This window comes from Anopheles merus, chromosome 2R (assembly GCF_017562075.2).
Source record: "Anopheles merus strain MAF chromosome 2R, AmerM5.1, whole genome shotgun sequence".
In the NCBI taxonomy this organism is placed as follows: Eukaryota; Metazoa; Arthropoda; class Insecta; order Diptera; family Culicidae; genus Anopheles; species Anopheles merus.
The window spans coordinates 17,858,743-17,873,650 of record NC_054082.1 but is presented as its reverse complement, the minus strand read 5'-3'; the positions used below and the strand labels follow the sequence as shown (position 1 = coordinate 17,873,650).

Genomic DNA, 14,908 nt, shown 5'->3' with positions numbered 1-14,908 from the left:
TACCGTCAGTTGCCGCATTTATCCAAACGAAAGATAGAAAAACAAAACACGTAACCCCAGATTTCTCAATCTCTATCTCACACAAGCGACCACATGTTTACCGTTCTACCTTTAAACACTCACACACTGTTTTAATCGTGCAATCTGTTATGGAAAGCAAAAACAAATCCGCAAACACTAAGGTATACAGAGCAGGAGTGCGATGGATAGAGACAAAAAAAGGAAAGCATTTAAATTACTATAGTAGTAGCAGTAATATCACAACGATGGTGTACAAGCCAACACACGCAACACGAGAACGAATTTTGCGTAGCACGAACAATGTACAACAATTTACAGCTATATTCCCCCGCGCTTCTTTTCCGCTGTGATCTGGCCGCGATCTGGTCGATCCCTATGCGTCATGCCGTTCGCTCCAGCTGATCCCTTGATCCCTTTCCCTGCTCTCCTAATGCATTGTTGCCCTTCCATTCTGCACTGTTTTAGTATGGCCACCCGGCAGAGAAATTATCGACCAGCGAGCAGAGCAAGGTAGCAGCAACAACAACAGGGGTCGTCGTGAAGACCGTTATTTTAACCGTTCATGGTGCAAACGTAGTAGTTCGTTCTTTCAGGGATCGAGGTTTTGGGTGGGGTCGGATGGGGGATATGCAAACACGCGCTCTAGGTTACGGCTACACAGACGGACACGTGGGTCAGGCGGAGGTACGTAGAGGGGGGGGGGGGACAGCGTAACGCTAAGTTAGTTTCGAAAGCGCTTAGACAGTTACTTTAGACATAGATTTCGTCGACGTACTTAATGTTGGTGTACTCGCGGCCCACCTGCAGGCTCTGCTGCTCGGCCTGCTTCCGCTGCAGCAGCGTCTGGATGTAGTGCTGGACGGCGAAGTAGACGAACTTGTATTGAGCTTCCGTCTGCACCATGCCGGAACGCTGCGAGCGCACCATCTGAATTGTCCGCTGAATGTCAATCTCACACTCGTGACCTAAAAACAAAACCGGAGCGTGTGTTAAAAGGATGGGCGATTAGGGATGCGCTGTGAAGCTCCTACCTTGACGCAGAATCTGATCCAAAATCATATCGATTACGATAAACGTCCCCGTGCGCCCGATGCCAGCCGAACAGTGCACACAAATGGGACCCTAAAATGAGCAAGCAAACACGTCAGCTTTCCATCCGTCGTGCTTTTGTCGTCGTGCTGCACTTACCGGCATCAAACCCTCCAGCTGCAGCTGGGCCTGGCGCGTGTTCACGTCCTGCAGGAAGTTGAGCACGCAGCCCGGATCCGCCGGTACGCCGTGGTCGGGCCACACCTGGAAGTGGTACTGGTAGATTTTGCGATCCTCCTGCCCGCGCCAGGACAGCAGAAACTCGCGCAGCGTGTAGTCGGCGGTGCTCGTCTCGCTCAGGCACCGGACCCGGGCGTGGCCCCACTCCTTGCTCTGCTGCGGATCGGGCCAATACTTTTCGCACTTCTTCTTGCCCCGCTCCATCTCTTTGGTTGTCATGACGATGACGCGCGTGTTCTCCTGCCAGATCATGTTCCAGAAGTCCTGTATCGTGTTGGTCAGGCAGCCCTGCGTCGCGATGTACGTCTTGAACATGTCCTTCTCGTCCCGCTTGTGGGGCGACTGTTGCTGCAGCTGCATGCGCGAGGTGATCGACTCGTTGCGTTTATGCTTCATCTGTAACGGTAATTCGATGATAGACAGCACCGCATTATTATCGCTGTCGAGGTAGGGGAAAATAAAGGAAAAGTCTCCAACGCCCTACCTCGCTGCTGGCCTTTAGGGAGCACTGGGAGCAGGGTTTGTTGAGCAGCTGACAGCTGGAGCAATTTTTCGTCGGCGCCACCGAACCGACACTGTAGCCCTGGGACGCACTGTTACCGTTGGTGCCATTGTTGTTGGTGGCGTTCGGCTGGGAGAACCCGTTGTTCAGCCCCGATCCCGCCGACTGGGCCAGGTTCTCGGACGACGAGCTCATGTCGTTCTGTTCCGCCTCCGTCGGTTGGCGAATGTAGTTGGCATTAATGTAGTCCGCGCCCGGCACCGTGCTGTCCACGTCTTTCAGCTTCACGCGCGTGTGGTCAACTATGGGGAGGGAGACAAAAGGAAGGATTTATTAACGGAATGCTTCCGCAAAAGAATTCCACTCGGTGCGATTAATTAAATGTCGTTATACTGCTGTAGGGAAATGTTCACTTTCCCCCGCTCGGCAGTAGTAGTAGCGAGAAGTCGTGGATGGTAAACATGAACCATTCTTCCCCACCCACGTTAAGCTGCTGGTGTGTGCATCAGGATGAATAAAACGGCACGCAAGAATGTGGACGTTGGGCGCGCACTAATTGCGCGGAATCGTCGCTTCGACGCCGGAAATTGTCAGCGTCAGCGTCAGGGGTACAGATATATTTGCAGTCAGTGTTGTAGCTAAAGAACAGGTCGGATGTGCCCTAGCTCGACAACACCCTCCTCCGATCTGCTCAAGGCAGAATAATTCCTCGATAGTGATGTGTGTGCGCGCTCACAAGACATTTGTATTCGTTAATAATCATTCGTCTGTCGTGCGGCGCTATTCATTTGCGTAAAAAGGTGCAAAACGAGAAAGATTACTCACTTAATAGTGTGTTGCTTGTAAGAGAACAAAAAAGACATAAGATAGTATACATAAAAGAGAGAAAATGACGAAGGTGGGTCCTCTTTATAAATAGAATTTCATTTGTTTGTGTTCCACCAATACGTGATTGAATGCAACTTTTCTAACAAAGTTTATGGAGTTAGTAAAATTCGCGCTTTTGTTTCGGGTTCAAACAAGATTTGAACACACAATCCGTGACGCATTACTCCCAGGCCCTTACCTTAGCACCACGAAACAGTCACATCCAGCCAACGTTTAAACGTAACTAGTATTTTGCGATCGCATTGTGTGTTATCTCGCTCAATATGTTATCTTCTCCGTATTATCTGGTTGTACGATAGCATCATAAACAATCAAATGGTAATTGATCCCGTATCTTCTATTATTTCAGATAGTGAACTGCTTGCTTTAAACACTGGTTATATGTTACACGTGTACAGAAGCAAAAGCTGTTCAATAATTGGTTACATGTACCGGACACTTACATTAACAAAACATGTTTCCTGGTACCAGCAATCTTTCTAAACTCTCTCCCTCTCTGTTTCTAGCAAAAAAAACCTCGATTTTGAGATAAACGAAATACAAGCTCACATTCTGTGTCAAGCTCGCTCTCCTATGTCGACATTCAAGAGAACATATCTCTCGCCTTTCGACCGAAAAAAAAACAACCAACAATTCAATTTCACAACAATCAACCTGTGTTTCGGTTGTTCATCGTTCCTGCTGTTTAACAACTTTCAAATCTGCATTTGCATCTGCACCTGACCCCCTTATGCCACCCATATTGTTTAACGATTCCTGTTCTCATTGTGATGCTAAAACACGACAGACGATGATGATGATGATGAAGCTTGATTGGCAATCTAATTATCGCACCTCGACCGCTGCCCGGAGATGGAAGAAACAGTTTGCCGTGAAATGAAAACCACTTGCAAACCACTGTGTGTTGTCCCCACCCTTTTCCCCCCCGTGTGTGTGTGTCTCAGTTCTCAGTTGACCGACATTTACGTAACGTATGTCAACCTTTCGTTGTTTGCTCCAGTTGCCCGGCCATTTGCGACAAAACACATGTGCGACACACGTCAGGCAGTCAGGGTTCTCGAGTGTTTTAACGTGTATATATGTATGGAGAGGCCACTTAAAGTTCTGATTGTTATCCGTCCGCTTTTCAGTGCTGATTGGAGGCGGCCAGCAGACGGTTTTCGTTGCAACCAATTTTACCTAATCATCATTCACAATAATTCGATCGAGCACGTTGCTTGGAGGAGGTTGGATGGGCTATTCCTGTCTGTTGTCACGGCTCTAACAACAGCAAAAACCTTGACCATACCCGTGACCTTTCGAGAGGATAATGCGACAATCGATTGCGCACCCAGAGGAGGATGCCCCAGCGCGCTCCTCTTTACCAATAAAAAGAATGACACCTCCAAAGCTTACGGTGGTGGTGATGATGATGATGATAAAGAGAGAGCTGTCGACGACACTATTGCATATTTCATAGTGCACAAAGCGCACCTTCCCTCTCCTTATTGATTCTTCCGCGGCAACCACAGCCGCCCTTGAACGGATGCCACGTTTTGCAAAATATGAAAAACGCTTCGACCGATTGCTTCCTGATTCACACGCCGGCAGACGACATAGAGAGGCGCGCGCTCGTTCGCCCGCTCGCGTCGATTATGTTGCACTTGGGCGAGTTTGTTCACACGATCCTACTACCCACTGGACGTGGTGTTTTGATTCCGATTGCCGATCATTAGCATTCCCGCACGCTTGCAATTAAGTATCGCGATACCGTTGCATCCAAACGCGATGCGCTTTTTGACCGGCCGAGAGGGAGCGGGGTGGGCGCGTTAGATTGAAATATTGGTATTTTATCTGTATGTAAATAGCGAGCAACCCGCATACGTAGTCACAGATCCTTCACATGGCCCGCGAGGGAGGGTTACCCTCTTCCGCGTACATTTGGTGTTCTCCGGCGAGGTGGCGGATCGCGCACTCTCGCGTATATGGTCATGCCTGGACCGGTTGGCTGGATGCCTTTTTGCGACGTCGACAGACCGGAACCGGAGGGTTTTTCGGGGTGGGGAAAGGGAAGGGCAATACCTGGCGTCAACTTTTCAAAGATGCCTTTTTTATCTGCCCCACTACACTAACACGCATCACACGCGAGGCAGCAGAGCGAGCGAGCGAGCGAGTCGTCACACACAAACGATGGTGACCCACCATCGTCAGGTTTACAATTCTGCGGAGGTTGCGGCTGCGTGGGTCTCCGTCCGATGGTGTGTTTTGATTCAACATTTAGAACCCCACGACACTCGGCAGGGCTGCCGCTAAACTGGTCCGACGTTTAATTACCGCTTCTCGCCCGAACAACGTAACAAAGACCAGGTCCACATGGACGTGCTGTTGTTTACGGAGCAGCGGAACGTTTCAAGATCCTCGTTTCATGTTTTGCAATAGAAAATGATATTTTTACCTTCCAATTTTGTTTTCCCTTTCATTCCCAAATCCCCAAACTAATGATTTAGAGTGAGTTGGATTAGATCAATTTAAATGGCAAAACGTATACTTACATGGTAAAATGTTCTTATATCTATTCTTGGCCCGGTTTTCGTTCCGCTGGCCCTCGCGGCGCGAGAACGTGTGCCGGCACTCCTGCTGCTGCAGAGATTCGAACTCCTCCCAGAAGCCGCCCTTCCCGTACGATTGGCCCCCGTTTTCGCGCTGCAGCTGCTCGACCCGATCGTTGATGCCGGCCGCCGTGATGCGGGTCGCGTTGAACGGCTGCCGCAGGTGGACGACCGTGCCGCACGTTTCCACCATCGGGTTGCGCTTGTAGTGCTCGATCAGGTCACACAGGGTTGCGAACTTTTGCCCACCGCCGACGTCGTACATTTTCTCCTACGGGAATGCGGAAAAAAAATAATAAAGAAATGATTCACATGTAGGAAGGAAGTATTGCTACCAAAGGAGTAAGATGGTGGATCGAGGATGAAAGTTGAATAATTCTGATAAATTAATATGAGTCACATGAAGACACGTCAGCTACACTTCTAACAGGTAAGGTTACACTCGTGGTTACTAATTATTCAATCAATTTGTCATTCTGCAATCGGTGACCTATCCATGGTTAGGCTGGCGTCATCATTCTGTGGGTACAGGCGATCGTTACAACCACCATATAAGCGGAAGAGACACTACACTGACTGGCTGACTGATGCATCGTCTGTGTCACGAAACGTGCACTTCCGGTCGGGGCAGTAGTGGAAAGTACGCCGGGCGCACCAACGCCGGACTCTTGCGGGTAAAACGTGGACAGCCGCCACGTTCAGAAGCAATCGGTGCCGATAAACGATTTAATTATGACTAATTCGAAGGCTGTCGCCAAGTGCATGATCGTTTTCTTCTCCCCTTTTTTGCACGCCACGCCGTTTGTCCCTTGATGGCAGTTGGTAAAGAGTGTTTCGCCTTGCGCCGACGTCGCTGTCACGTTTGCTTAATCGTCGTATAATTTTAAGATCACTTTGTGTGTGTGTGTTTGTGTGTGCTTAAAATATGATCTGTCTGTTGCCACTCACCCTCGCTGTTCAATACTTTTCTTGAGCCTTATTTGCGCTCCCGTATGATCAAACTACTACACCTTGTTCGGTCTTTGTCCGCATAGGGGAGTGGGAGTTAAAAAGGGAGTAAAACTCGTCCTTCAGTTGTTAATAAGGTACTACTACTTAGAGTGGGTTGATGAGTTACAAACGTATTTGATCGGGGAGAAGAACCATAGCCTTAGCCTTAATAAGAGAAGGTCCTCCTCAGTAGCGACTTCTCTCCAAAACTTTCTGTATCCATAGAAATCACAAATCAATATGAGGACCAGGTCAGAATTAGAGTCATTATTAGTAGTCGCCATCATACCTCAAAAGCCTATAGTATATTTATCTACCTTGTTTGTTTGAAAAGTATGTAAAACCTTCTTTTCATTCAGCAAAACCCAAACATGCACCACTAGTCTCAGACTAGATTTGATCTTTCGATAAGCGTGTTGCACGATCGAGCTCTACACGTGGCGCTACTGAGGTGTCACGCGAAGACTAGATCAAAATGCGTACTAATGACATAGGCAATACAATTTGAATTCAATAGCTGCACGTACGATAGAAGCTTCAATTAAAGACCAGGCGTTGGCATGGAAGAATACTCGGGATTGGAACAAATTACTTAAGGTGCATGTGTCTACTAAGAAAAATGCCGAATACTAATGGCTCTCGGGAACTAAACCGAAGTCAGCACAATGCCAATAGTTGGAAACGCTGTTCAATTAGCGAATTCTGACCGTGCTATTCGTTAATGTACCTCAAAAACTTGCTTCCTCAACATCATTAGCCCTACACAGAGTACGGTTTTTGCGCCGCATATGCAACCACCTAACAATGCCGAAAAACTTAAATCGGCCTAAAAAAAGAAGCCCCACAGATGACACCGTCATCGACACCAATGCACTAATGTAATCCGATTTTACCCGCCATTGTCACTGTTAGACCTAATTGCTCTTCGTTAGACCTTGATCCAGTTCCAGACGTCGGGTTGGCGGAAATACGTTTAGCATAATTTCCACTCCCCATCGCATCCACCCCGCCGAGCGATGAAACGCAACGCACAGTCTGGCAAATGACGTTTTTGGTGCTTTTTCGCAATTTATGTAACCTTTCCAATGAATCGATTTTCTCTTGCCATGCGTGTGAGAGAGAGAATATGATTTTATATATGTTTACACCTGTCTGATACGTAGTGGAAAAAGGCAAATCTAATGAAGAAGGACACGGGGAAGTGCTTTTTTAAAAATTGCAGTAAGTTGTAAATTATCTTCCACACCGGTTCAAACAAAAGGTGCACACAACACAAACTCCTCCCTTGTTATTTCGCTTGGCGAAACACACTAAAGTCAGGGTAGGAAGGATACAGGGTTTCCCACGATTTATTGGTCGGTTCCCATCAATTTTTGGTGGGTTCCCATATTTTGTTGATGCGTTCCCACGATTTTTTGGTCGTTTCCCAGAATTTTTTGGTCCAATTGTATTGATATCCAATCGGAAAATACCAATAAATTATGGGAACGAACCAAAAATCTATGGGATACGACCAAAAAATCGTGGGAACGCACCAAAAAATCATGGGAACTGACCAATAAATCGTGGGAAACCCTGTAAGCAACAACAACCAGAACAACAAAAAAGCTCACGAACAACTTAAAGTGGCAACACACAGTCGAACCGTTTTGTTGCCGGTTTTAAATCACTACAAACACGGCGAAAGACCTTCAGTCGTCGCCATCGTCGTGCCATGTTCGGCCACTGGAAGAAGGGCCGTACAGATCATCCCCCAGTCTAGGCTGTGTGTGTGTAAGTTTGTGTTTGGCTGCCCATCTGTTCCACCGTACTGTTTACTCCCTTGGGTACACCGTGCTTCCAAATCGGCAACGGTTTATGCGTCACTTGTCGTCGTCGTCGTCGTACCGTCGTCGTGCTAGTGCCAAGGTCATCCGGCCGTCGCGACATGAGTAGAGAAGGAAGAGCATTAACATAAGAGCGGCTCCGTCATGCTCTGCAAACAGAAACACACACACACACACACACACACACATGGCACGTTGTTTCCGGTCCAGTGACTTAAAGGTACTAATCCCGCTGCAGGGCCCTTTTTCGCCTTTTAACACATTCTGTCTACTTTTCGCAGCACAATTTATTCTTCTCCCACCCTGGAGGCATGCATGTATGTAAAATGAAGAATGTAACTGCGCTGGGTTCGGTACTTACATGCCATCGTATCATGACGTGCGTCACCTTATCGTCCGCCCGGACCGAGAGCACGAAATCACTGAGCTTGCTTTGAGATTCACGCACTAGAAACGAACCATTCTTGCCACGTTCTAGGATAAGCTTTTCCGCCTCCTTAGCGGACAGATTGCCGTGGAACCATCTGCAAATGGAAGGAGAAGAGAAACAAAAAGGGATTTGTGTTAGGCAAACATTCGACGTTGGATTATAGAAGCAACAAAAAAAATCTCAATTCTAACCAACTTCTAACCAGCAATTAGTCGCACTTTGATTGAAATAAATTACGATCACCACAAAGTCACCTCCGGCAAGGGAAGGTTGTTGTTCACTGTGCTGTTCAGCTTCCCCACAAGGCACCAGAACTCAATTCACCACTGCAGCGCCACTGCCGCGCGCTAATCGATAATTCCGTAAACAAATTCAACTCGCCCACATAACGACGACGCAACTGAGTTTTCGAAACAGAAATAACGATCTAACTTTTTTTATTATTTGCACACTCCTGCCAACCCCCCCTTTCTGTTTGAAGAAGGAAGTTCAAGTTCAAGTTTGTGTTCTTGGTTCGAATGCTTGCACTACTACCGTGCCCCACCTACGTAAGGAGCGGTTGCACGAACGATGCAATCTCTACACGATAACTTCACTTTCCGGTCAATTTAGTGTTCGAACACTGTGCAAAACCGCAAAAACACAGAATCAAGAAATGCACAGAGCAAACGATTTAGGTGCTAAAGCACAGCACAGCAGCCACAGAACGACTGACGGGAAGACGAGTAAACACACAGCTGAAGATTCTAAAGCTTTCTGACGACAGCGCGAGAGCGGGCGAACGCGCGAACTCGGCAATCGCGGCCCGTGTTTTGCTACACCCGAAGTACGTTGCATGGGTGTTGCGCGATCTTCGGGTCCCTCACCCCTCCCTTCCTGAGGTCCTTCCGTGACCATGTTTGGTCCATGTTGAAGTTCGTACCGGACCGCCGGACAAGACGAACACACACGCACAAATATCGAACCAAACGAGTGACGACACAGGGGACACATAACATGCGCAAAACGTTAGCAAACAACCACACACACACACACACACTCAAACACGTGAGACGTATTTTGTTTCGTCCCCTCTACTATCAACCCTCCTTCATCGCGCGGGGTTGTTGTATGCTGACGAAAGCTCGCGCTGAAGCTTTCGCGGCGGTGCTTTTGCTCGCTTGTGAGACATTTGTAGGGTTTCGCGCTTCACAGACGCCTACTTAAAACCGCGGTGACCGGAAGTGCCGGACGGAATCATCTCTCCGCGATCTACGCGAAGGTGGTTCCCCGTAAAACACGTAATACACTTTATGGATAATGTGTGTGTGTGTAAGATAATAACGTGCCATAAGGCAATGTTGAAGTTGCGTAGTATAAATCGTTTTCACACCTGGCGGGGCACCACACAACACACAGTAAAGAAGGTATGAGTTGTCATGCATTTGCATGTCTTAAAAGCAAGCCACCCGCCCCTGTTTAAAGTGGTAAAAGGTGGACAAGAGCTGGCTAGAAGAGGCCATTGCATGTTTTGTTTTGCGTCGAAATTGCTGGCCGTATTGATGGTGGCGACAGCACGCCGGCAAGTGAGTCATTGGGGAACTTGTTTGGCGGTCTCTGGCGGTACACCAGAGGCACTGCACTTCGATGTTGTGAATCAGCCGAAGCCTCGCATGTGGTGCTAGCGAGACATCTCCAAACGTAGTCAGTAGGAACTTTTACCATACATGGACAGCTACAATCCCCTTTAAAAAAAAGTGACGTATTTTCGATGGCGTTATTTCAAACTTTTCGACAGAGCACGTGAGTGCTGATGATGCCCGGTCCGGTGGAGGAATTAGTCACCCATTACAAAAAAACTACCCATAAAAGCGACTTTTTAAACATATTTATATATATACACACAGACGTCACTTTACGATGAATATTTATCTGTCATCATGTGACATAGTTTCAGATGGGGCGCCCGGCAGACGCGTCAACCAGCATACGCTTCAACAATTGCTACAGCGGTCGCTGTAAGCAATCAACCCCTAGGATTCATGGCAGCCCTTTCCACCCCCAAACCCCACCGTCTTCCTCTCTCTCTCTATCTCTGTGAATAATTGGGTGTGTGTGTGTGTGTGAACACAACGAGTCAAAGGCCCGAATCATCTTAGCGCTCACTTGAGGCTTCCGTGGGCTCGTCTCGGGTGGGCAGGAAACTGCTGGAATGCACACCCCGCAGAGGACGGCAGACGCCGGCGGGAGGAACGCGCACTCTATCAAAAGGGTTTGGTGACGGGCTTTGCGTAATTTACCGGTTTTTTTTTTTTTTTGTGTGTGCACACTTCTTCTTGCGCATTCGGTTCGATCGAGGTATACAGGCCCGTCGATATGTCCGTAGATGATACGCCTTGTACACCCCACCACCACAACCGCGTCGTCTGTGGTGTGGAAGGAGGGCAGGCCCTGCTGTACTGTGGCTCAATCAATCAACCCACCAGCTAAGGGCCACCCGATAGCCGGGTGTTACACATTTTACTCTCAGTGCTTCGCTGTTTTAGCGTGGCGCGTTTGGTGTGGCTTCGTGCGCATTTTCCACCTGCGTGAAGTGTGCTGCCAATCAAACCAATTTGACACATTTCTCATTCATCCGCACAGCAGTCAAAACAAACACAACACCCTGTAAAGCGTTAGAGCAAGCAATAAACGTAGAACCATTCTGATCCGTGATGCGACGTTGACGGAATGCTAACGTTTCGTTGATAATTATGACAACCTCGTGCCACACATATTTGCACTCCCCCCCAAAATTAGCGCAAATTGTAACACTCCAGACAAAACGCACATCCCTCCCTTCCATGACACGGCTAACTAAAAGCTTCATTTTAAATTAATTAAAAAAACAACGCACAAATGTGATGGGCTAGCGCCTGTTTTCTCCTACCAGCACCAGCACAATCGTTTGCGGTAGTCTGTTTGCCCTGCGAGCAAACAGGCAAATAACAGCGCAGCAGCACACGGTGACATTTTGTTGACACATCGAATAAGTCGATATAGAGACATTATTCCCGCGCTCATCAGCGAGCCCCCGTCCAACCACCGCCGCTGGAGATCATATGAGATCATCATGATCTTTTAACTGCTGTGTGTGTGTGTTCGCTTTGTGTCCGGAACACAACTCAAGGAACTTCTCGAATGACTTGAAAGGTGGACAATTCTTATTAAAAGTCGCTAAAATATGGTCACATTCTGTTTGTAAGAATATTAGACCATTTACTCATTTATCATTAATTGTGGCTTGCCTGCACGTCGATCAATTAATGGATTAACATCCCCGTTTAGTGCATTTACCGAAGGTACCACACGCTGTCCCACATTATCTGGGATTCTCTTCCACACTTCGCCTCAATCCGTAAGTAAAGAAAATATTATCCACACCCCACGTCTCCTACCAAGCACGCCGCTGCTGTGGGCATTCAATTCAAATAGTGCACGATTGAATATTCATTATTTAAGCAGCCGGGCGAGAGGAGCACAGAAGACCGAAAGGATCGTGTGCAGCAGTAGTCTCGGTTCGAACGGAGTGTCCCGCCACTGTTTGTTCAGCATTAGTAAGAAACGTGCCGCCTTTTTTTCCTGCCCGTAGTGTAGCCGTTGTACGCGTGATCTACATTGCTTAAGGCAGATTGCCCACCGAAGGAATGTGTGTGTGTTTGTGTGCACAACGAATGGAGCAGTAATAAAATGAATTAAGGTTTCTAGTCTGATGTATGGCAATTTTATTCTAATGCTCGTGTTTTGGGCTCCGCTAGAGCTACACTCTGCGGACGAACAGGTTCTAGCTGCCACAAACACACAAACACACACAGCAGTCAGTCAAAACGCTTTAACTCATCCCACTCCATCCCTATCCATCATCTCACGACTCATGACCGACCGGAATCATTTAACAGTGGTGGAACCATTCGGTGGATTTTTATATCGCTCTGTCGTGATTTCCATAATTAACTTCAGTTTTACAGTGTACAGCTTTTACAAGACTGTAATTTTGCGATCAGAAACAAAGCCAACGAATTAGCTCTAATAGTTTTACACCCAGCCCGAAATGAGCCTAGCAGTTGACGCAATTGCGGCAATTTACAAACGAACGTTTCGGGAAGCTTCAGCCGACAGGCGACGAACCTCAACGACGGACTGAGAAGGGGGGGAGATAAGTTCTCCCTTTTTGCATGCTAGAAAAATCGCAAAAAATATGGCATCATCACACCAGTGGCATTTAATGCACCATCCATCTAGTGCAAACGAAATGCAGTATGCAAAGGAGGTAAAATAACCGCTCCGTCATGGTAAACGACGATCACCGGCAGCAGCAAGCATCCTCCTCTTCGATCGTTATTGCCTGAACCCCGGTGTGATGCATTCCCCTGGAACGAATTCTCCCTCACTGGTTATTCTATCACCACACACACACACACACACACACACACACACACACACACACACACACACACACACACACACACACACACACCACACACACACACACACACACACCACACACACACACACACACACACACCACACACACACACACACACACACACACACACACCACACCACACACACAACCACACACACACACACACACACACACACACACACACACCACACACACACACACACACACACCACACACACACACACACACACACACACACACACACACACACCACACACACACACACACACCACACCACACACACACACACACACCACACACACACACCACACAACACACCACACACACACACACACACACCACACACACACACACACCACACACACACACACACCACACACACACACACACACACACACACACACACACACACACACACACACACACCACACACACACACACACACACACACACACACAACACACACACACACACACACACACACACACACACACACACACACCACACCACACACACACACACACACACACACACACACACCACACACACACCACACACACACACACACACACACACACACACACACACACACACACACACACACACACACACACACACACACACACACACACCACACACACACACACACACCACACCACACACACACACACACACACCACACACACACACACACACACACACACACACACACACACACACACACGCTCACACACTGTCGATTGACAGGCATCCCTCCAAACCCTCCACAAAAGGGATGCCGATGGAGAAGGTGACAGCAGCAGCGTCACGTTTATGGAAATAATATTTCGCAGGAAACGCATTCCGGCACCAGGGGTTGCATAAGGGGCTAAAGGGCTATCACACACGGCATGTGCCGCCCCGGGGGATTACTTGGTATCGCGTAATAATTTCAACTTCACAGTACCGGGATGTACGATGCTTTGTGTCCAGCGCCGTCACTAATGGTGGCCGAAGGTTAAGAATCGAAATGTCAAACCTATGACATCCGAAGGGATCATCAATATCTACGATTTTGATCATTTTTTTGAACAATTTATACCCGAAAAAAGGATTTAAAAAACGTTGCAGCAAAACACACAACAAGTCGATAAGGTCAAGATCCCGTACCGACATGCTGTGCATCTCGTTAGACGCGGGCACGCAACACGACGTTGCCATTTTTACGACATTTCCAACCGGCGTTAGCGTAAAATGCGTTTTCTACGTGATTGTTGTACACAACTGGCTTAAGCTGGTTTACCGAACCAGTGGTAGAAACGTTTAACGTACTTAGCAAGTACGATAAGTAGTATTCCAGTAGTGAGCAGGCAAAAAACACGTGCCTGCTATAGTGTCCCCGCCAAGACACTGGGCACAATACTCGCACTCTGCTCAAGCGAAATTGAAAGTAGTTGTGGGAGAGTGCGTGGGTGGCTGTTGAGAGTAATGCGTAAAATGCGCTGTTGTCCTCCTGCTGTCTATCTGTCACCTTTTTTTCCAAACAAATGAACCAATTTATAGCGTAAGACGTCCTCGCCAAAATTGGACAAACAAGCTCGGCCACAACCCTCTCCCCGCGTAATTGCGCTCCCATTCAACAGGCACCACACACGTACACACACACCATACTAGTAATCCCAACAAAATATGTAATAATTGCACAAAAGAGCACAACAACAAACCAACACAAACGCCAACGCAGCTTTTGCGCAGGGAATCAATGGGAGCTTTCCAGGCGCTGCTATAAAAGTGTAATATTTATCCAACAATAACATTGCCAGCGACCGGGCGACACATTCCTCCTCCTCCTCCCCCAGGCCACCGCTCAGACAACGGGGTCGAGGATAGAGAAGGCGATCCCCGCGCGATCGTAAAACACGACGGACGGACGATCAAACCAAAGAAAAACGAACCCAAACCCCTATTAGC

General features: G+C 47.9%; 1 protein-coding gene and 1 long non-coding RNA gene across 4 annotated transcripts in view; one reads left to right on the top strand and one right to left on the bottom strand.

Moving 5' to 3' along the window:
• The window catches only part of LOC121590082 (tyrosine-protein phosphatase corkscrew), a 35,522-nt gene that overhangs the window by 4,211 nt on the left and 16,403 nt on the right, over nucleotides 1–14,908 (bottom strand). For all 3 annotated transcript variants that reach the window (XM_041909466.1, XM_041909463.1, XM_041909465.1), the window contains 6 exons: nucleotides 8,446–8,608; nucleotides 5,212–5,539; nucleotides 1,775–2,094; nucleotides 1,210–1,686; nucleotides 1,053–1,143; nucleotides 797–986 (listed from right to left, as the gene is read on the bottom strand). In XM_041909466.1, coding sequence (XP_041765400.1) covers nucleotides 797–986; nucleotides 1,053–1,143; nucleotides 1,210–1,686; nucleotides 1,775–2,094; nucleotides 5,212–5,539; nucleotides 8,446–8,608 — 1,569 coding nt within the window. The remainder of the gene's footprint in view (nucleotides 1–796; nucleotides 987–1,052; nucleotides 1,144–1,209; nucleotides 1,687–1,774; nucleotides 2,095–5,211; nucleotides 5,540–8,445; nucleotides 8,609–14,908) is intronic.
• LOC121590086 lies at nucleotides 7,801–8,584 on the top strand. The gene is made up of 2 exons (XR_006004386.1): nucleotides 7,801–8,304; nucleotides 8,366–8,584. It is a non-coding gene; the product is annotated as an uncharacterized LOC121590086 (long non-coding RNA).